The following is a 22,206-nucleotide window of genomic DNA, read 5'->3' on the forward strand; positions in this document are numbered from 1 at the left end:
GTTTGGGGGAGGTAGCAGTACAAAGCTGGGGTGTCTACAGGGAGGTGGTTGGCCGCAGGGAGTGGGAGGGAGCAGAGGTACTCACTCCTTCTCTGAGTTGTTGCAGGCATTGGTGTTGCTTCTGGCCAGGGGCCAGTCACTGCGGGGAGGTGAAGAGAGCACAGCATGGGAATCTGAACTCAAGTCCAATTGCTGGGGACCCCTTGCCCCCAGGCAGTTATTCTGGGACTCCCATCCCCTGTCTCACGGGCCTTTCCACACAGCTTGAACAGAGGGAACTGTTATTGTCAGGGACAGACATTGTTTTGTGACTAGTTAGTGTTGGTGAAGGGGAGAGGATGAACACCTGGGTAAACTGAGGCTTCTGAATAACTGAGGATTAACTCTTTGAATCCCACCCAGCATCCTAGCCTCGATTCCTCTCAATGTCCTCCAGTTTTAGCACGTGCCAGTCAGTGGGCCAGGCGCTATGAGGGGGGGCACAGAGACCACCCGGCGCGGCGCCTGCCCTTCGGTGCTCCTGGGTGAACAGGCCAAGCTCCTTGGACCAGAATGGACATAGTTAGCAGCACCTTGCTGCCCCCTCTGCAGAGACATGGCTGTCACAGGGCCCTTCCCTTGGAAACCCCATCACAGGGGCCGCTTCCAGTTCACAGGACAAAAAAATGGACTCTTGGGCTTCCCTGGTGGCGCAGTGGTTGAGAATCTGCCTGCCAATGCAGGGGACACGGGTTCAAGCCTTGGTCTGGGAAGATCCCACATGCCACAGAGCAACTAGGCCCGTGAGCCACAACTACTGAGCCTGCGCGTCCGGAGCCTGTGCTCCGCAACAAGAGAGGCTGCAATAGTGAGAGGCCCGTGCAGCGCGATTAAGAGTGGCCCCCGCTTGCCGCAACTAGAGAAAGCCCTCGCGCAGCAACGAAGACCCAACACAGCCAAAAATAAATAAATAAATTAAAAAAAAAAAAAAGGACTCTGGGCAGAGCTGCCCCAGGTTTCAGCCCATCCTCCCCCTTCCCCTGCCCCACATTCATCTTAGAACTCCAGGGCCTGCCATCCCAGATCTATGTGAGAATCTGGTAGAAGGCGGGGGCTGGTTTCACAACCAAGCACGTCTACTGAAAGCTGGATTGGGCAGTACTTGGTGATGTTCTTTAGGAAAAGGCGTGATCTCCCTGAGCTCACCTGCCAGTTCACACCTTTGACAGCTGGTTTTAGAAATCCAGCCTGGCCTCACAGGGCTAGAGGGCAGCTTGCCTGTCTGTGGTGACTGCAGACCATTCACAGGACAGGAGACCCCGGGGCCCAGAGCCAGCTGCTGGTGACACTCCAGCCTGACTCTCAGGGCACCTGTTCTATGATGTTGAACATCCAGCCAAATGCCTTTTTGGTACTTCTACTCATCCCTCCCAAGCCTCCCTCTCCCCATCCAGGATGTGGCTCTAACTGCTTGTTTCAGGATTGGTTCAGATCATCTAAAATTCCCCTGGGGAATCAAAACTGTGAGATTACGGAGGAAACTTTAGCTCTCTGGGGTGCAGTCGCCCGTGAGCTGCACCATAATCTGCCATAATCTCATCGGGCCAAACCCACAGGAGAACTAAGACCCATCTCTGCATACACTTTGCTTTGCTGATGGGACTTGGCCTTGAAAATTCAAAGTCTTCTTCCCCCAGGAAGCCTCCCTGATTGATCTGCTCCCATCCTGCACCTATGCATTCACCTGCCCACTCTGAACCTTCCAGCAAGTGACCAGGCATTGGTGGCATAGTTGGGGCCTGGTTCTGATGGGGTCATCCCTCCATTAATCTGGTCATATAGGGAAATGGGCAGAGTCTAATGTTCATCTCCATGAGTCTAAAGTTGTGGAGAAGAAGTTTGATCAATTAAGCCAAGGAAGTCTTTGCTTGCCTAAAAGGAACTGAACCAGACTGGCTGGCTTGCTAGCAAACCTCCTTTCCTCCCCCACTCTTTCCTCCTCCTCCACCCTCCCTTCGTCCTTAGCTGCCAGCCCTCCTGTCTTTCTGGCTCAGCAGCGAACAGCATGTGGGCCTCGTGGTCCTGGTACTCCCTCACAGCCTGGGATGCCTGGCCCTGGGAACCTGGGATGGCCCTGCACACATCCAGCCAGCACCCAGGCCCTCCACGGTCCCCTTCCCACAGCCCAGGGAGCCCGAGGGTTTATAGTCCAAGCTCATGGGAAAAGGGAGCCTGAGAACGCTGCTCCACTGGGCCTCCGGCTCTCAGCCAGAGATTCTCACACCTTTCCCCAGCAGAGAAGACTAATGTACATCTCCTAATGTCTCTGGCAAGACATCTCTTTGAACTCTCATAATTTATCTTAAATACGCTTGTACATTTTGCAATGCACTGCATAACCTGTAATAAACATAACCCCCTGCCCCAAATCTGGAAATAAGATCAAAGCTCCAAAAAGATTCATCTGTTTCCCCTGAGGCTTCATGGCCTTTACTCCCCAGGGGCTTTCTTTGCCTTTTCGAGGGGCCCGCAACCGAGCCCTTCTGTTCCTTTGACTCCAAAACAGACAGCATTTTCTCTAGCAAATTATACAGGGACTGTCTGTTCTGCAACAGTCATGCTTCTTTTTTCACACTTTACGTCTTCTAAACCCTGGCATAACCTAGAGAATTCAGCCAAAAGACCTTTTCAAGCCCCTTTTTCCTTAAAACAGGTTCTGAGCAAGTGTCCTCCTGTTTGTGAGGCTGAGAGGAGGTCTGCTTCCCCTGAACGTGTTACCTCTTCTCCCCCAACTGCCCCAAGGGTCCTAAAGAGACCCTCTGCTGTTCAGCAACAATGGATTCAACCCACGGTCGCCCAGTGGTCTCCCCGCCTACCAGAGGCTGGGGTGACTTCTCAAGAACACGAGAAGAGGGGGAGGGGAGGCAGCAGCTCTGTGCGGGGGTGGGGGCAGGGGGATTGGGGGGTGTCAGTCCAGCCCCTGCAGAGTTCTCTACTTGCAGGCACCACTGGGCAGGGGCCGTGCAAGGTGCTCAGAGCCCTTGTTCTGCAGACCCTTCTACTGAAAAGCAGACACTCTCCTCATCCCCCATCCTACTCCCACCTACTGTGCTCCCCATGGTTCTTAAACCAACCTGGGGCGAGGATGGTTCCCCTTCAAAGTTCTAACCAACCTTTGGACCTTTTCCCCAGAAGAATGTACGTATACCCATCCATAAAATTGTGGGCACCATCTAGGTACTCCCTGAGGTTCGTGGTACAAAAGCCCCAGTTTTTTAGCAAGGTGGGTCACAGTGCAAGGTGAGTAGGATGAGGGTCCTTTAACGGAGAGATTGGTGAGGCTAACGTCCCGGGTGCGATTCTGAGAGCACCAACTCCAGGGGGCGCTAGCGGGAGCTCCGCGGAGGACATGGTCAGCTGCCCATGAGGCTGGGGCCTCCGGTTAAAGGGTTTCCGCTCCCGCAGGGCTTCTTGGGCTCATGTGGAGACTCCTAGAGCATGAGTGTTCCCCCAGGACAGACCCCTTCTTCAGGGAACAGCTGAGGGACTGGTGCTCCCGGCCACCCGGGGGGCGGCGGGTATCCACGCTGCATGGAAGGGGCAGCAGGTGCTTCCCTCCCCGTTTGGGGCAGGCAGCCCCGCCTCCCTTACCTTCTCCCTCTGTCTGGAGGCTCCTGGCTGCCCGCGTTGTTCTGGACATGGCTTCCGCGGCTGGACACCTCCTTAAGCTCGGCTCCGTGGAAACGCTCCAGGGAAGAGTCAGGCCTCTGGTCCTCGTGGCGTAAGTGCCTTGCGGCCCAGGCACGCAGCGAGATGATGAGGCGTGACAACCTGGAAGGGCACAGACCCGCAGCGAGGGCGGTGTGGAAGGAGACGGAAGCCCCCTCCCAGAGGGCTGGGGCAGGGGCAGAGATGCCGGCAGGATGTGGGTCCCAGGGCCGGTCTCAGGTTTGCACGCCACCCCCTGCCCCCACTCGCCAGAGCCTTTTCTTCCCTCCACCTCTGCCACCTGGGACGGAGCTTCCTCCATAAGGGACATTTCTTCATTATGGCTTTGTCCCTTTAACACCTGGACTCCATCAAAGGCACGATCCTGCCAATGGGCCATTTAGCAAGCTTTTCTGCTCATCTTTCCTTCTGCCCCATGTAGAGCTCTTTGTTACGACAGGTAAGCATAGGAACAGTAAAAAAATACAATTTCCGAATAGTGATAAAATTCAGAGCAAGGTATAAAGGAACAAGCACCCAGATACAACCTAGGTTCTTTCCCCAACCCTTGTCCTATGAATTGCTCTTCATACAAACTCTTGTTTTCTCCCCATCCCTGTGCAGAAGTTCCTATGCAATGTGCCCTGACCTCTCTCCTGGAGCGGACACCACCCGGGCCGCAAGCACCTGAGACCAGGCAGTCCACACGCCCAGAGCTCATCTTAGCTTCAGTTTTCTGTAAAAAAGCTTCCCTCAGCCCTGCCTCTTGCTTCCCCGTCTTGGCCAGGGGGGAACGGAAAGAGAGACTCAACTATTTCTTGGAGTTCAGCTTTCCTGACTGGGCACCCACTGTGCACGCCACTGTCCCCAAGAAATCAGTTCTGAGCAACCTGGCATGGAGTCATGAATTGTCACATACCTTGATCCCCATCACACACTTGTAACCATAGCCTAAGGGAATAAGTTGAAGTGAGGCAACATCCCACGAACAGAGATGCTTACAGCGGCTGCTGCAGATGAATGGCAAGGTGCCTGCCCAGCCCAACCTCTCTGCTCTGACACTCCCCACACCCACGTCCTCCCTCTGCTGAGGGAGAGAAGCAAGGTCACACTCCCCGGAGCTCCAGCCTCAGCCAACAGGCTCGGGGATGGACGACTGACCCACAGAGTCACTCAAGCCTCGGAACTAAAAACCACTCCAGATGGGGTTGGGTGTTTCAACTCAGGATCATATGGTGAAGGCTGTGTTCAGCCTGTGCCTGCTGAGGTGTGAGCAGAGAAAGCCAGAAACGTAGGAGGCACGCAGGCAAAAAGCACACAGATCATGAAATGCTGCTAGAGAAACGAGAGAGGGAAGGCAGCTGCTTCCCCACGGCCCCTTATGAGCCCCACTGGCTCCATTTCCACAAGGTGGCCTGGATCTTAGCTTACACCAGCCCCTGCCCCAGCCCTACCCTTTTCATTTGAGCTAGTTGAAGGTGTTCTCTAACTTACGATCAACAGGCCTTTTATTAGTAAGATATTTTATTAGTAAGACAAAAAACACTGGAAATCACTTAAATGCCCAGCTGTAAGTGGCTAGTGAAATAAATAATCCTCCACAATGAAAAACATGAAGAATAACTAGATAAATTAATTTTTTTGCAATACTCTTAAGCAAAACCTGTAGAACACGTGACTGTATGAAACTCTGGCTTTGGTAAAAAAAAAAAATATCAGTGGAAGGAAATAATGAGCCCAACGTTTGTTGAGCGCCCGTCGTAAGGCAGCGCTGGGCTCTGCCGCAGCCCTCATGTTACTAGATGCATCTTTAGATGAGATGTGAAAGGTGAAATGACTTCCTTCAGGTGGTACAGCTACTGAAGCCGGAGGACAGATGTCATCAGAAGGGAGACAGAGCTCGGAGCCTAGTTAATCTTCCAAATACTTTTGCGAGGACGTAAGCTATGAAGTCTAGACCCATACGAGTGAGGACCTGCCCGGGGCTATTTCCGACAGAGCCACGATTGCCCTCTGTGTGCCACCGTGATCCACCCAACGGTCTCCCACGGCTGGCTGATCTTTCTTCTGAATTCTTTTCTGAAACTTCTCTGGTTGGCTTTTTTTCCCTTGAATTCTTCCAGAATTGAGCAAGTACCTCAATATCACTTTTTATGAGAGCAATTTCAGATAGAGGCAGTTTTTCTTAGACTTTTCTGAGCTCGGAACACCTGACCCAAGAGGAAATGACTCCCTGATAGATTTCTGACTCCGCTTCTCCTGCCCCTTTCTTCTCCAAATCTGCAACCCTACCCTCAACCACCATTTCTTCCTGAGACTTATCTACCTTCTTTCTGCCTCCGTCTGTCCTTTCCCAAGGTGAGGGCTGAGACCGGTCGGTTACCTGGCAGGCCCCTGGCTGGTGAAGGAGCTTCGCTTGGATTCAGCCAGTCCTCTGGTCTCCATGGTGATGCCTTCTTGCAGTTCTGACGGTGTCTCCTCACATGGCAAGTGGGTCCTAGGAAATCAAATATGCAGCAAGCGAAATTGATTTCAAGCTCATCCTTGACATTGATTTCCAACCTCCTGGACACGTTGAGGACTGAGATGGCCAGATGCCCTGCTTAAAGAGGAAAGCTACTGTCACAGATCCTCACCCCAGAGCTCCCCACTTCAGTTCATACTCCAGCAGCAGCCAGCAGGTCCTGGCTTTCAGAAGAAAGTGGCTTTTCCTTTATGACAAGGAGGCTACTGCCCATAGCCCAGGTGAAAAGGGCAAGCCAGCAGCAAATGGTCCTTATTAGAGCACTGGGGGCGGGGTGGTGGGGGGGAGGTCCCGGGCCTGCATCTGGAGCCACAGCAGCTGTTTCCATGCAAGGATTCCAGAACAAGGATTTTGGTTCACACACATCTCTGCATACTGAGATCCTATCTCCTAAAGTTGGATCAAGTGCCGTCTCCTTCAGGAGGTCTTCCCTTGCCCCCTGTCGTAGTGTGTGGGTACTGCAGGAGCCCACTGGTTAAGAGGAGGGTCCGGCCATACTGTAAGGAATTGGCCTAGCCCTCCACGTGCATTTGTGTAGTGCTTTCAAATGAAAATCCATTTCTGCTGTGCCCTTTTGCCAAGCCCTAACCTGTGTCCCCTGTAATGCAGAGGGAAGCGGGGCGGGGACCTCACCTGTGCAATTCAGGGCGAAAAGCAACAGCACCCACAGGACAGGTGTCCACAGCTCAGTCTGAGCATCAGCAGAGCCTCGTGTTTGTTGAACTTCCTGGAATAAGACCTCTCTGCTGGGGTGTAATTTTCCTTTTTTCCCTTTCTTTTAAAACTTCCTAGGGCTGAAGTTTGATCAGCCTGATTAAAAGCCATCCAGGCATTGGCCTCCAGGGATTTGCATTTCATTCTATGAGTCTTGGAGAGCCCAGGCAAGACAAATTAATTCGATCACGTGACCTATTCCAGCCTAATCAGCCTTCTTAACAAGGTGGCAACGCGGCTGAAGAAGCAAGCAAGAATTAATATCAGGGCAAAGGCTCTATCTCTCCCCAGTGAGTGATTCGAAGTCAGAATCCCCTATCTCAGCCGCCAAGCCGCTGCCTCTTCCTTTCTGCAACCTCCCTGCCGTCTCCAGCATGGGGAGCTCACTACCATTCCATGGCTCCTCCAGGTCTTCTCTGCACAGCCCTGATTGCCGGCAGGTTCTTCTCTCCCTCAGCTTCCCCATATCGAGGATACGCTTTTTTTTGCTTTGCTGGAACCACATGGAGTCAGGCAACTTCATCTTCTAAAAGACCGCCTTCCATGAAGGGACAGCTCTCACACCTGTGCTGCCTCGTTTTTCCAGGCTAGACGCATCAGCTCACCCAGGCTTTCCTCATCAGGTTCAAGTCTCTTCCCTGTCATGGTCATTCTCTTGTGAGCAGGTTCCTGTATTCTTGCCTGACTGGGCACAGAGACTGAGAACCACCCTGCTGTTACTGGAGCCCAAGACATGCTTTTGGTACCCCATCACCAGCTACCATCATCCAAAACCCAATGTCTTATAACATGTGCTGCTGCTAAGCCAGAAGGCCTTGTCTTATGCATGTAGAATTGATTTGTTGGAAATAAGTATTGGACTCTCCCATTTATCTGAGTCACTTGATGTTTTGGCACCCTTGGTATGCAGGGTCCTCCCAACTCCGTCTCATTCACAGATGTGATACCCGAAGTATATGCCATTTATTGACTGCTTGCTGTATGTCAGCCACATACATTTGATCACTTAATCCACATAAAAACTGTATGAGAGGAAACTGAGGTTCAGAGAGGTTAAGTAACTTCCCCAAGGTCACACAGCCAAGCGGCAAAGCGGAGATTTGTATGCCATTCCATCTCCTTTCAAAGCCTGCTCTCACCTACTCCATGAATCTGCCTTCTGTTTTCATATATGGCACTGATTAAAGCAAAAGTTGAATAGGACACAGCTGAGAGCTGAGCCCTGTGGCATGCCACTAGAGACATGGCTCTGATTCCCCTGGCTGCACTAATGTGGGCATGGCTTTTTTATTTCCAAACCGCCTAACTGAATTCTCTATACTCATAAGAGACCACTCACACCTCATCCTTATACATATGAGAGACCCTACCAGAAGCCCTGCTGCAGTTAGGAAGCTACAATACCCTTGCGCTTCTAATATTCTGCGTACTACAAAGGTGGGAATGCATGTGCAAGGCACCCGGGTCAGTTACAGGAGGAGGAGGCGGCAGGGCGACAAGTGAGTCCACCTCTCCAGTGCCTGGATCCTAGCAGCTGGCATGCTTGGGGATGGGGAGTTGGGGTGCGGGCAGCAACTAACAGCTGGGCTCTAGCTCTGCCACAGAACGTGTGCCTGGAAGATCTAGAGGCAATCCCAGGACGAGGTGTTCCATCCCCACCAGCAGCTCCCTCCTCAGGGAGCTCTAGGCCCCGAGCAGGCGGCCCAGCATTTCTGCCTAGTCTGGATTCTGTTCATCGCGGGGGGAGTGGGGGGGGGTACATCCTGAGACCAGATTTATTTGCATCAGCAGCAAAGGACTCAATGCCCACGACATCAGGGCTTGTGGGTGGGTGAGAAGGGCAGAACTCACCCCAGATTTCAAAGCAGGCCTGCAGCTGGCAGCAGTGAGAGCTACTGCAAGTGGCCTGGACCTTTGACACCTACATGAAGGGGAGGCGGCGTAGTGGGGAGCCCGGAGGCCTGGGTTCGAATTCCTACCCCAGCACCTATTAACTAAGTGTACTGTGGGCTGGTCACTTACCCTCCCTGAGTTTAATTTTCCTGGTCTTCGAAAAGAAAACGAAGGAAAAATTGATTTCATATTGATTTAAGTAATGGTCAAACACCCAAGTCCAGAAAGGCACATTTAGCTGTGAAGAATAGGAAGGGTCTTATACGATGTAAGTTCAAGGGACCCAAGGGGCCTTTTCTTCTTGATGCCTCTCCCCACTTGTTTCTTGATGCCCAGAGTTCTACCCTGCTGTCTTTCTCCCAGCTCCATAGTCTCCACCCTCGTTAAATGCCTGGGGGAATTTAAATAGCAAACCCAATTAGTTATTCCTCAGAGAAACTGATTTTATGAGGTAAATGGAAGGGGAGATTGGCTAGGAGGAGAGGAACCAAATGTCTGAGGTGATATTTTGTGTCCCCAAGGACACACAGGTACTGCCAAAAGGGAGAAACTTCTGGCAATCAGTGCAAGATCAGGGATCCAGAACCTCCCAGGGAAATACAGAGGCAGGAGAGAGCGCGGTCCAGGTACTGTCCGGCTGGGAGCTGGCTCAGGACTCGACAGGCTTCGGTCTCTGTAAAACAAGCAGATCAGGCCAGGACAACATGAAGTTGCCTTCTATCCGCAGTCTCCGGTTCTCTGTGGTGATGGTGCCTTTGCAGGAAGAAGCCCTGTGAAGTTAGTAACTAGCAAGATCAAGGGCAACTGGTGAAACAAAATGAAGTGACTGTTTTGAAAGACAAGGTCATTTTCAACCTGTAAAATGAAGCTACTGCAAGTGGCCTGGACCTTTGATGATGATGAGCTCAGATGATGAAGATGAGCTCAGAAGCTCATCTTCTGAGTTTATTTATACAGAGGAATTAATGTCCACAAGGTGAAGCTTTTTGTCACTGGGAGGGAGCAGAGGTTCTCATCAGAATGGGAACTGGTGATTAACTTTGTGCTCTGTGGATCTGGTGTCTTCTTTCACTGACTTTGGGGACATAAGAGGAAACAGAAGTGGCCTTTTGGAACAAGGGTGGAGAAGATGATACCTTATTTTACTTTTCCTGATCTCAAGCCCTGAGGAACTAGAGTGATGGGCAGGTACTGCCCCGGCCACGTGTGACCAGGGAACTGAAGTCACTGCATTTTTGTCTTGGGTCCTGGGGAAGCAGGTTGAAAATGGTTTTCTTTTGTGGAAATTGCTTTGGGCTCTGTTCAGGGTAAAGCATGAAGAAGTCTCCTTCTCTGTAGGACACAACCCCTTATGCCCAGAAGCTCACCTAAAATAGCTACACTAGGAGACTGATCTGGGGTTTGGGGTGCCCTCGGTCCCAGCTGCAATTCTCTGTGGCAGACTGTGAAGCCTTTTTCGATTGCAGTATCTGCAAAAATATGCCAGCCAGCTCTCAAATAACTGAGTCAACCAAACAGATCTAAATAGGAAAAGCAAAATTCAAGACATTTTTATTTCTGGTCTTTTCAAGGTGTAAAGTTAATTTTTTTGTTCAAAGGAAACATCTTCATCCTTCCTTATGACTCTTCACTAGGAAAATGGGCCCAATGATTTAAAAAGAGAAACAGAAACCTGGGTCTCTAACTTGGTGAAAGACCTGGGAGGCGGGATGTCTCAGGGGTCGGGGAAACGATACTCCCTGCCTTGGGGGGCACTCAGCAAAGGACCACACTAATGCATATGTTCCCAGCACAGCTGTGTGACATCATTGAGGATAAAGAGTGATTAATATTTAAGGACACACATTCATAATTATTTCTCCCAAAAGTTTTCTAAAAGGATTGGAATTTCAAGGCAAAGATCTACGATTTGTTCAAACAGCATTTCCTCCCTGCAAATAGTGATGTGAAACTTTAAAAATTTTATGTGACTGTGCCAGAGTCCTTGGCTGAAATCAATCTTACAGGGAAAACTAGTCTGTGAATTGACAGATGTTGGGCTGCTCTGGGAAGCAGGGGAGGGCTCTGGCCCCAGGCTTCCGGCCCAAGGCTGCTCCCCCCAGCCTGAACTCCTATTCTCAATCTTTGGTGATGCTAAGGAGCCATTCTGGAAACTTCTGTCTGTTAACCCACTCCTGCCTCCATGAGATAATGCTTCTCATGAAGGAAGCATTTTTCCTCTCTCTCCTTTTGAAACCTCTCAAGTGTTTCCACGGGATTCTGTACTAATCTGTCAACAAGCTTTTACCACGTAGGTAGCTGGGCACGGCCCCAAGTGGAGCTCACTGAGACCCGGCTAGTGGTCAGGCTGAGACAGCCTGATGTGGGCACAGGCAGGAAATGGCCCGTTCCAGGTGTCGGGACAGCTGGGGCCATCTGAGGTCAGAGGAGGTGAAGAAGGCTTCAGCTGGGACGCCAGAGAAGGCCCATAGGAGGGGCAGCATCTCCAAGACCCGCAGTGAGCACCGATTAAGCTCTCACTGCATGGCAGGGGTACCCTGTTTTACCCTCATTTCTGCCCTGAGGTCAGTACTAGTCCATTTTGCAGATGAGGAAACTGAGGCTTGGAGCTGTTGAGCAGCTTTTCAGAGCCACTTTTCAAACCCGGCAGTCTGACCCCGAGCCTGTGCTGTTGGTCACCACGCTGGCCTGGGGACGCGGGTGGGGGAGGGGAGGGCATTTGCTCACCCGTGAGATGGCAGAGTACTGTCCAAGAGCATCACTTCAGAGCACTGGCTGTGTGGACAACCTATCCCCGGAGCGTGCATGGACCCAATGTGAGCCCACAGCGAGGCTCTCGGAAGCCGGAGGCTCTTGAACAGCCCGCAAGCCAGACGGAGCTTGTCGGCCACCGGCCGAGGCAGAGCCAGGGCGAGTCGGGCAGAGCTGGCTCGTGGTGGTGTCGGGTCAAGCAGGCCTTCTGGGCAGGAGCCCCAGCCCACTCGCCAGGCCCGCCTTCTCACTGGGAGGAGCCAGACTGACACTCCAGGGACTCTGGAAGCTCCACGAGATGCTCTGGTTTTGTCCCGCTCGAGGCAAAAGGGAGCAATGGGGAAAAGTTCCATTTGCTTCAAATTCTTCTTGATCCTAACAGCTTCTTCCTTCTCCCATGGGGCCCAAGATCCCAGGAGCCTGATGCTGCCCAGGGAGCCTGACTTCCTGCTGTGCTCCATGCTTGGGACTTTTCTCCCCTCTACCGCAATCCTCTTTGAAGCCCCTCTTCAGGGGGTTTTATTAGCTCAGGTATGGGAAAGAAACTATTAACGCACACCAAAGTTTTAATAGCAGATAACTGTCCTAATAGTGTTCCTCTTCCTTTTAAATAAGGGCAATGCCTTAACCTAAAGGAAGGAGTCCTCAGTTGTGGAACACAAGTATTGACAGTCGGCCAGTTAGGAGGGAGAAATTTGAGTAGGGTGAGAATTTCTGATGCCCCTGAGTCTATCAAATTTCCTGGGTCCAAGCACCAACTTAAAAGAGTTGGAGGGAATATCTGTTGCCATGCTTTGAGATTTCCTTCCTTTGCCTGAATCCCAGAAGGTGGAGGTCCAAAGACTACGGAAGTTTGCAAAGATAGGGAAATTGCTGTCTATCACTTATTAGCCGAGTTGCTAAGGAGCTGGGACAAAGCACCTAGACATAGGAAAAACCAAATGTGCATTTGAGAGAGGAAGTGACATATATAAGTTAGTGAGGAGAAACGATGGAGGAGGGCCTAGTGCCAGGGATGCGAGGATTGAGGACTGTAATTGCACTTTTGGCCGTCGGATAATATGCAGTTTTCATGGGAGGGAGGTTTTAAGTGTTATATATGTGAGACAAAAATAACATAAATATTGGAAATAAAGCTTCTTCTTGTTCAACTCAATCAACTCACTGAGAATTTAAGAAACTTAAGAATGTAAGTCCATTTGCACCAAATAGATACTCTCCCATTTCCCATTTCCCAATGCTGCTCCATTTTGCAGTTGAAGAAACTGAGGCATGGAAGGGTTAGTGAGTTTTCCCAGGTCTACTAGTAAGTTAGGAACAGGGCTAGAAGTAGAACTCAAGGCCCCAGGTTTCCATGTGGCTGCCTGTGTCGGGATGTCACTGATGGGGCCGATGGCTTTGCTGGCAAGGCACGGCCCACTCCCCCCAGGTACATGAGCACGGCTGAGTCCTGGCCTTCTCCTGGAAGTGAGGGACAGTTAATCTGATCTGTACTCCACCCCAGTGCCCAGGGCAGTGGCTGGTGCACAGACAGAGCCCGATAAGTATTTGATGTATACAAGGGAAAGTGTGGCAGTTTGGGGACATTTTTACAGTAGAATTTAATCAGCTGCATGTGAGTCTTCACTTTCTTGCCTCTAGAAAAAGAGTTACAAAAGTTATGTAACTTTTGGAGCCTCATTTTCCCACATCTCTAAAATGAGAATAAAAACTACTTCAGTGTGGGTTGTGAGGAGTAAGGGACATGGAAAATGAAGTTAGAAGGAGTGCTGTGAACAGAGCCCGCCCTCCGATCTGCGCTTGCCCACAGGCTAAGGCAGTCTTTCCCCCAGGTCTAGATCAGCTATGGAAATAACCTGTTCCAGGCACGAAGTTAAAAGCCCATCCTACCTGCTGAGGCCGTTCTCAATGCCATCGAGATCTCTGTCCGTGGTCCTTACCACGAGGTGGTGAGTCCTGGAAGGGTGGGAGTATTGGGTGCTAATCTTGGCCATCTTCTTGCTTTGTCACATTCAGCTCCAAAGTGGTTGCTGAAACATGAACACAAAGCAGATATGTCATCAGGACCCCCCAGGAAGTAACTGCAAACCCAGCTGGTATGGGAGGGCTACTCCCCCAGGCAGGCCCCGGCACACGTGCCCTCCTCCATTTCTCTCCCAGTTCCTGCCACACTGTGTTTTAGTTGGATCTCTCCGGGCTAGTTGTCCGAACCAGAAGCACAAACAAGGTCTTTTACTCCTTTGTATATGCTGCATGCTGAGAGCTGCTCAAAGGTTTTTTTTGTTTTTGTTTTGTTTTGCTTTTTGCCACACCTCGTGGTTTGCAGGATCTTAGTTCCCCGACCAGGGACTGAACCTGGGCCCCCAGCAGAGGAAGCGTGAAGTCCTAACTACTGGACCACCAGGGAATTCCCAAGGGCTGCTCAAAGTTAAGCGCTGATTCAGCAAATGAATGAATGAATGGCCAAGTTGGTATCCCATGTAAGAAAGCTAAAACCCTCATGATTCTCTTTAATGATGCAGTGTCCCTCCTAACTCTGGCTTCCTCATTTACCCTATGTTAATCTTATAATTTTGCACATGTTTTAGTAACTCCCCAAAATCTTGTTTTAAAACAAAGTATAAAAAACCTAAGTACTTGACATTTATAAAACCTTTACAATGTGATGTTCAACCCAGTACACACTTCATCTCATTTAATCTTCACAATAACCTCATCAGATATTTACAATTTTTGTCTCCATTTAAAGATGACTAAATTGAGGGACCTCTCCAGTGGCACAGTGGTTAGGAATCTACCTGCCAATGCAGGGGACACTGGTTCGAGCCCTGGTCCGGGAAGATCCCACATGCCGTGGAGCAACTAAGCCCGTGCGCCACAACTACTGAGCCTGTACTCTAGAGCCTGTGAGCCACAACTACTGAGCCCACGTGCCACAACTACTGAAGCCCGCATGCCTAGAGCTGGTGCTCCACAACAAGAGAAGCCACCGCAACGAGAAGGCCACGCACTGCAATGAAGAGTAGCCCCCGCTCACTGCAACTAGAGAAAGCCCACACGCAGCAACAGAGACCCAGTGCAGCCAAAAATACATAAATTAATTAATTTAAAGAAAATAAAAAAAATAAAGATGACTAAATTGAGACTCAGTGATGTCAAACAGCTTGTACAAGCAAAGAAATAGATAAAACCTGTCGATGGCATGATCCTTATGCTAGAAATCTGACCGTGAATACTTTCCCTTCAGCAAACATTGGAAGGTGCCCCTCTGACGGATGAGAAAAGAAAACTGATGTGAGTGCACAGCTGGCGCGATGGATACGAAGACAGGCCAACTGCATGATTTCTGATCACAATCTCCCAGAAGGAAGATGAATTCCCGAGGACAGTTTCTCTGAAACAGATGGGCACAGGCTCTCCTGAGCAGCCACATGGCTTAAGTGTGTCAGAAGTCAGGACAGACCACTCCAGAGAAAGATGGTGATTTCCAGAAATAGCCCAGTGACGAATTCCAGGACTAAATTAATTTCATATCCAAAGGAAGGTCAGTGCCAGGAGCCCAGAGCACTGTACTGAAGTACCCAACATGGATGTGGTCCCTGCTCACCACGAGTTACTCAGGGAGGGGCAGCTGGTGGCTCAGATAGTCCTGGTTTATCTCTGATGTTTGATAGTTTAAGTCCACAATTTTAAATTTTATAATTTTCTCAATAGATAAAAAATAGTTTTGATTTTTAAAAACTGTATTCATTTATGTAACTTAGTTTCTGGCTGACCACAAGATATACAAAGGAATATAAGACAATGACTGTTCTCAAGGATCTTACAAGTCTAGTGGGGCAGATGACGTATACCAGAGGGTCCTCAAAGTTGAATCACGGGGCTTGGGCTTTACCTCTGAGCCCATCAGGGATGTGGTCAGATGTGTAAAGGCCACTCTGGCTACACTGGGGAGGATATATCCACTGGGGAGGATATAATCAGGGAGCAACTAAGCCTGTGTGCCACAACTACTGATGCCTGCGCGCCTAGAGCCCGTGCTCTGCAACAGAGAAGCCACTGCAATGAGAAGCCCGCGCACCACAACGAAGAGTAGCCCCCATTCGCTGCAACTAGAGAAAGCCCGCGTGCAGCAATGAAGACCTAACGCAGCCAAAAATAAAAATAAATAAATTAAAAAAACCCCACAACTACCAGATAGATAGAAGCACCGGGACATGGTAATTGATCAAGGATGAGGGGTTACGCTGCCATGACCGCTGGCATGGGGGTCGGTGGTGCTGCCCACTGAGGCAGGGACTGCGGGAGGGGCAGGGTTGAGGCAGAGAATTATTCCAGTTTGAGATGTCTGCAGAAACTTTGAAGCCAACATAGGAACCAAGAGCCTCCCACTAAAAGAAATACACCAAATTTGAAATCATCCATCCAGTGCTTTTTTACTGAGCACTTACTATGTGCCAGGCAGTATGCTAAGAGTTAGGGTTTTATCAGAAAATGATATGCATCTCTGTCCTCAAGGAGCTTATGGTCCAGTGGGATCTAGAACAAGTCTTTTTTTTTTTGCTGCACCATGCAGCATACAGGATCTTAGTTCCCCGACCAGGGATCGAACTGGGGCCCCCTGCATTGGGAGTGCAGAGTCTCAACCACTGCACCACCGGGGAAGTCCCTAGAACAAGTCTTAAAGAAGTTTTGGGACTCTGTGGAAAATCTATTAAATTACTCTTCTTTGTGTATTTTCATGAGAATTGTACCAAACAGAGAAAAAGCTCATTGCAACCAGTCTGTGCCCTTTCCCTCAGCCCCCTCAGCTGTCCCCTCCATCCTGGGCACAAACCCTGACCCCAGATGCCACCTCTGGACCCTTGCAGACCTGCTCCCTGTGGAGAGCTCCCATATGCCAGGCTCAGAGTGGCCGCTCGTGTAATACTGTCTCCTTCAATCCCCACAACAGCCTTCTTCCCTCCCTTTTCCAATGAAGAAATTCAACAGGTGAGCAGTTTCCCTAATGTTGTTGCTTGCAGCCTGAGCCAAGGTTAACAAAGACCTGTCTGACTCCAGAGCCCGATAAAGTCAGTGGGTGGAAAAGAACTGGGTACTTTTTGGCCTGAGCAGTAGGGGTCCTGCCTGGGGCCCCGTTCTTTAAAGCAGCGGTCCCCAACCTTTTTGCCACCAGGGACCGGTTTCGTGGAAGTCAATTTTTCCATGGACAAGGAGTCAGGCGGGGGGGATGGATCACTGTAACGCGAGCGACGGGGAGCGATAGTGAGTGGCAGATGAAGCTTCGCTCGCCCGCCTGCCTGCCACTGCGCCACCTGGTTCCTAACAGGCCTCGGACCAGTACCTTTAAAGGCCCCCACTCTGACTCCCCTCCAGCCCTAGCCCATGAGGCCAAGGGAACATGCTCTCCCAGAACTCCATGCCCTGCTCTAGCCTATGCTCTGGGTGCCCGGGACCCCCAAATTCTCTGTGGACGGGCTCTAGAGGCTGCCTGGGCCTCTTCCCAGGTCTGTCTTCCTGAGAACGGTGTCGATGTGCTGCCCCTAGACCTACAGGTGGCCCAGGAGGAGCTATTTGTGAGGGTGAGGTGAATGGAGCTTGGAGGTGTGGGCAGATTGTCCACTCATGTGTGTGAAAGGCCCCCTGTGGCTTGGGGTGGACTCAAGGCTGGGAATAGAAGGGGGCAGGCCATGGATGGGGGACCAGAGATCAAATGACCCCATGCCACTATGTTCTAAGGCCATTCTGACACGCGTGCAAACCCAAAGTGCTAGAGAGTTAACTCCCCTTGGGCAACCCTTGACTAACAGAACCTGGAACCATGGGTAAATATTCCCCTTTTCTGTCCCCTCAGGAAGATAATTCAGACATATATTCTACATGGCTCTTTGGAGAAGCCCTAGAAGGATCAAACGACTTGCCCAGAGTGGTGATTAGTTTGATAATGTACACTTGGGGTAGTTTCCCCTGCCTCCCTTGTTTTCTCTTCCAAGACCCCTACTTCTCTTCCTTGGAACCACTCCCCAAAAAAGTTGCCTGCCAGCATGCCGTTACCCAAAAAATTCTTTTTTTTTTTTTAATGGTGGGAGGAGGGGATTACCTCAGCTAAGAGAATGCTTTTTAGTTATTTAGACATGGTAAGTGGGCCCTGTGCACTCCTGACCCAGGTCCCTCAAGGGTTAGAAGTAACCTAATTTCCTTCTTAATTCCCTGTTCTTTATCCAGGAGAATGAGGTTGGGTAGGACAGGGCAAAATGTACATCATTAAAGGAAAATGTTAGTTTAAGATAAATCATTAAGATCTTTTTTCCCCTAATTGTTTCATAAATGTCATAAGGGTTGTCTTAAAAAATTACTTAAAAGAATCAGGACACAAACAAAGTCTATATATTCTGATTGGTTGATGTATCTCACTGGTATTTTTAAATCTAAAGTTTCTATGCATTTCTCTTCTTTCTCTTTATGGAAGAAATGTAATTGTTTGTACTATAGAGTTTCCCACAATATGGATTTTTGCCAATTCCAACTCTACGATGTTTCCTGTAAATTAGAAGTTGTACTCAGGGCTTGTTCAAATTTGGGTTCCATATTTTCTTGGGTGATTTTAGCAGCCATTGGTGATCACTGACTGGATCTATTGATTTATTAGGAGTTGCAAATTGGTGATATTCTAGCATTCCATCTTTATCAGTTAGCTGAAGTATTCTTAAAAAAGAAAATCTGACTTCTTATTTGGCTGCTCAGTGGTATGGTTCATACAGGAAAGGCAGAATAAACCCTTAATTCTTTCCCTTTATTTACCAGCTTGTAAGCCATGACATCCTAAGTGATTCCCCAACCGCCAGAGTGTTTTCACATCTCCCGGCCCCATAAACTCTAGGAGAACTCACAAGTGAGATGATGAAAGTACAATAGATGATCCTGAGGCTCTGCTGAAAATGGCAACTGCCGTCCAGCCCGGGCCCCCTGAGCGTGAGGCGCCTGCATATCCATCACTCATCCATCCTCAGGAGCCCCAAGAGGTAATAGCGAGGCTGATTTCGCAGGTAAGGAAATGCGGGCTAGGGTCTGTCTGACCCTGCAGTCTGTGTTGTGGTTTGCTTTGTTTATCATGCCCGCTGCAGGAGATGAGAAGTGCACAAATATAATTTTAATTTTCAAGCACGGGAAGAAGATGCATCCTGCCAAGTACCAGGGTGACCTTGAAGTGGATCCCAGGCCTGAGCCGTTTGTGAGCATCTCCCAAATGAATGTGTGTTTTCTAGGGCTTGACTGGGAACTAAGGACATACCATTCCAGACAATTCCCATTTTCTTTACAACATCACTAAACCCAACATATTTTCTTCCCACCGACACACTTATTGACTCCATCAGTGTCCTAGGCATTGCACCTGGCCCTGAGGATTATGATGAAGAAGACAGGTCCCTGTCTTTGAAAGCACAAAATTGCCTGGGAAAACAGGTATGTAAACAGCAGGGGGAGGAAAGAGAGGTGCTGAAATAGAGACAGAGACATGATGGGGAACAATGTGGATGGGGGGTACTAATTCTGCCTTAGGGACCACTGAGGTCTGAGAAGGCTCCTCACGTGAGGAGCAATCACAAGAATTATTTAACATTATTCAACATGCACTATGTGTTAGCCATTGTGCTGTGCACCTTTAAGGATCTGACTGTCTTTTGTGCATATCTTTAACTCTCTCCACTGTTCTCGGCTGGGACACCTAAGTAGGCAGGAATCTAACAAAGCTCGCCTGCATTCCAGATATATTTTTTTCACTCCTTTATTAACTCCAAAAGCCTTGAAGGCAAGAATTGTTTCCTTTTACTTAGAATATTTTATCCTCCAAAATACTCAGCATATACACATGGTAGGTAATAAAAAGTAGGTGGCATAAATGGAGGAGGACCAGGTGAGTAACTGTAATGATGGCACTGATAATTACAACAGTATATTTACTAGCATTTACTCTTTGCCTGGTCCTGTTCTGATAACTTAAGTGTGTATTAACTCACTTGATCCTCACAGCACTCCTGTGAATGAGTCACACTGAACATTTCTATCCTATTTAAGAATGGATGGGAATTTATGAGGGAGAGAGCAAGTGAGCAACAAAGGAGGTCAAAACATGGGAAACCCTTTCTTCTAAACTGAAGTGTGCTTCTGAAAAAAAATCTTGGTCCCCACTCATGATGACTAACTTTTCATACTAAAAAAATATTGTCCATGTTCTGTCCTCTTTTTTATTATGGCTTAGACATGAGAACCAGTCCTGGTTCAATTTGTGTCATTTGAAACATTGTCATTTTTCAAACCCTGAATGTATCTCATCAATAGAGAGGTGCCTGCAGCCCAATGTGCACCCCATCTAACCCACTGGAGGTCCTTGCGAGTTATCACTGTCCTGCGTGATGACTCCTGTTCAGCCGGGGACTGGCAGGTCCAATTAGTGAGGCCCCAAGTCTAGACACAGAGCCATGCCAAATAAATGGGAACCCCAATCAGAGGGGAGCCCCATAGTCTTGCTGGATGTGCACTCTTGGCCCAGGTCTCTGTCTTCTCCAATGGAGATCGACCACTTTTACTACCTGGGGTCTTTGCTCTTCTCAGAAGTAACGTCTCTCTGGGCTTCATCCATTTCAATCCTCCACAACTCAACTTTCTCATCATTGTTCTAGGCAAAAGCACTCAGCCAGTTCTCAGTAAGTATGAGGTTGGACAGGCTCACTCTGTCAAATTAAACTCCAAAGATAAATCAATAACTCCCACAAGGTCTGCATGCCTTGGAACTTTTGTCGAAAGCACACTTCTAATTGCCTTTCCCTTCTTTCCTATTCCATCTGAGAACTTCAGGGTAGAAGGGAAAACGTCCAATGCTGAGGCACTGAATCACTCTGAGACCTGCGAACCAGCCAGAGAACAAACACAAGGACCAGAACAGACGTCACTACAATAACCCAATGACGAGGGCTGTGTGTTTTCAAGCAGTCCCTTGAGTAATATCTTTGGTTTGAGACAAATGACTTTGGAAAGACAATATAGGCAGTCAAGGGCACTCAACTGAGAGAAAGGAGAGCTGGAGTCTCTTCTCACCTCAGCCTCCAATTTGGGCGAGTGACCCAGCACTTTAGTTTCTTCATCTAATGATGGACATAGACTTATTGCAGATGAAATCTTTCATAGGAACCCAATGCATAAAACATTCACTTGTAGTATTTTATTTAAATGTATTTTGTAATTTTATAAAGACAAGCAGTGGGACATAAGTTAATTTTGACCATGATATCCAATATAGTAAAGTTTGGTATGGAATACATGTCAATCAATGCTGTCTTTATTTATTTGGGCTTTTAAAATACTTAAATATACATTAAAAAAAAACCTTAAAATGCATACAGAATACCTTAGGGAACTCTGTGGAACAGAGTTGAAAACCAAGGCCAAGTTGATTATTAAAGGTCCTTCTGTTTCAGAAGTTCCATGATGGGACAAAACTCTACAGTGCAAATATTGTACCCAAGGGTCCTCTCATATTTTCTGTGAGTGTGATCCTATGTGGAGAAAATAAAAATATTCCAGAGCTTCAAAAACAGAAAGGGGAAAAAAACTATATAATGTTAATATTCTCTGGACACGGCACAATACAAGTAGAAACAACTTGAATATCAGAACTTAACGTGAGAGGGCATTTTGAAAACTATATTAATATGCAAAGATCCTCAACAAAATACTAGTGAACCAAATCTAGCAACATATAGGAAGGATTTTACACCATGACCAAGTGATATTTATCCTAGGAATGCAAAGTTGATTTATCATTCAAAGTCAATCAGCATAATACACCATATTAGTAGAATAAAGGGTAAAAACCATGTGATCATCTCAACAGACACAACAAAAGCATTTGACAAAATCCAACATATTTTCAAGTTAAAAACTATCAATAAACTAGGACTAGAAGGAAACGTCCTCAACCTGATTAAGGGCATCTATGACAAAGCCATAGCTAACAACATAATGGTGAAAGACTGAATGCTTTCCCCCTAAGATCAGCAATAAGACAAAGACATCCATTCTCATCACCTCTCTGCAACATGGGATGGCTCGCCAGGGCCATTAGGCAAGAAAAATAAATAAAGGCATCAGATTGGAAAAGAAGAAGTAAAACTATCTCTATTTGCAGATGACATGATCTGGTATATAGAAAATCATAAGGAATCCATTAAAAAACTATTAGAATTAATTGAGTTTAGTAGTATTGCAGGATACACGATCAGCATAGAAAAATCAGTTGTATTTCTATACACTAGCAATAAATAATAAGATGAAATTAAGAAAACAGTCCCATTTTTAGTAGCAGTAAAAAGAATAAAATACTTAGGAATAAATTCAATCAAGGAAATAAAATGTTTGTACGCTGAAAACTATAAAAATTGTTGAAAGAAATTAAAAACATGTAAATAAGTGGAAAGATATCTCCTGCTCACAGATTAGAAAAATTAATAGTTAAGATGGCAATACTTCCCCAATTGATCTACAGATTCAATACAATCCTTATCAAATCCCTTCTGGAATTTTTGCAGGAATTGTCAGGCTGATTCTAAAATTTACATGGAAATTCAAGGGACCCAGAG

The 22,206-nt window shown here is 48.3% G+C and overlaps 1 protein-coding gene across 1 annotated transcript in view; it reads right to left on the reverse strand.

The window, feature by feature from the left end:
• CNGA3 (cyclic nucleotide gated channel subunit alpha 3) overlaps window positions 1-22,206 on the reverse strand; it is a 41,407-nt gene that overhangs the window by 13,440 nt on the left and 5,761 nt on the right. Inside the window, exons 2-5 of the mRNA XM_060309862.1 lie at window positions 13,460-13,599; window positions 6,071-6,184; window positions 3,631-3,810; window positions 86-139 (exon numbers count right to left, since the gene is read on the reverse strand). Coding sequence (XP_060165845.1) covers window positions 86-139; window positions 3,631-3,810; window positions 6,071-6,184; window positions 13,460-13,563 — 452 coding nt within the window. The 5' untranslated portion in view covers window positions 13,564-13,599. The remainder of the gene's footprint in view (window positions 1-85; window positions 140-3,630; window positions 3,811-6,070; window positions 6,185-13,459; window positions 13,600-22,206) is intronic.

This window comes from Globicephala melas, chromosome 12, assembly GCF_963455315.2.
Source record: "Globicephala melas chromosome 12, mGloMel1.2, whole genome shotgun sequence".
In the NCBI taxonomy this organism is placed as follows: Eukaryota; Metazoa; Chordata; class Mammalia; order Artiodactyla; family Delphinidae; genus Globicephala; species Globicephala melas.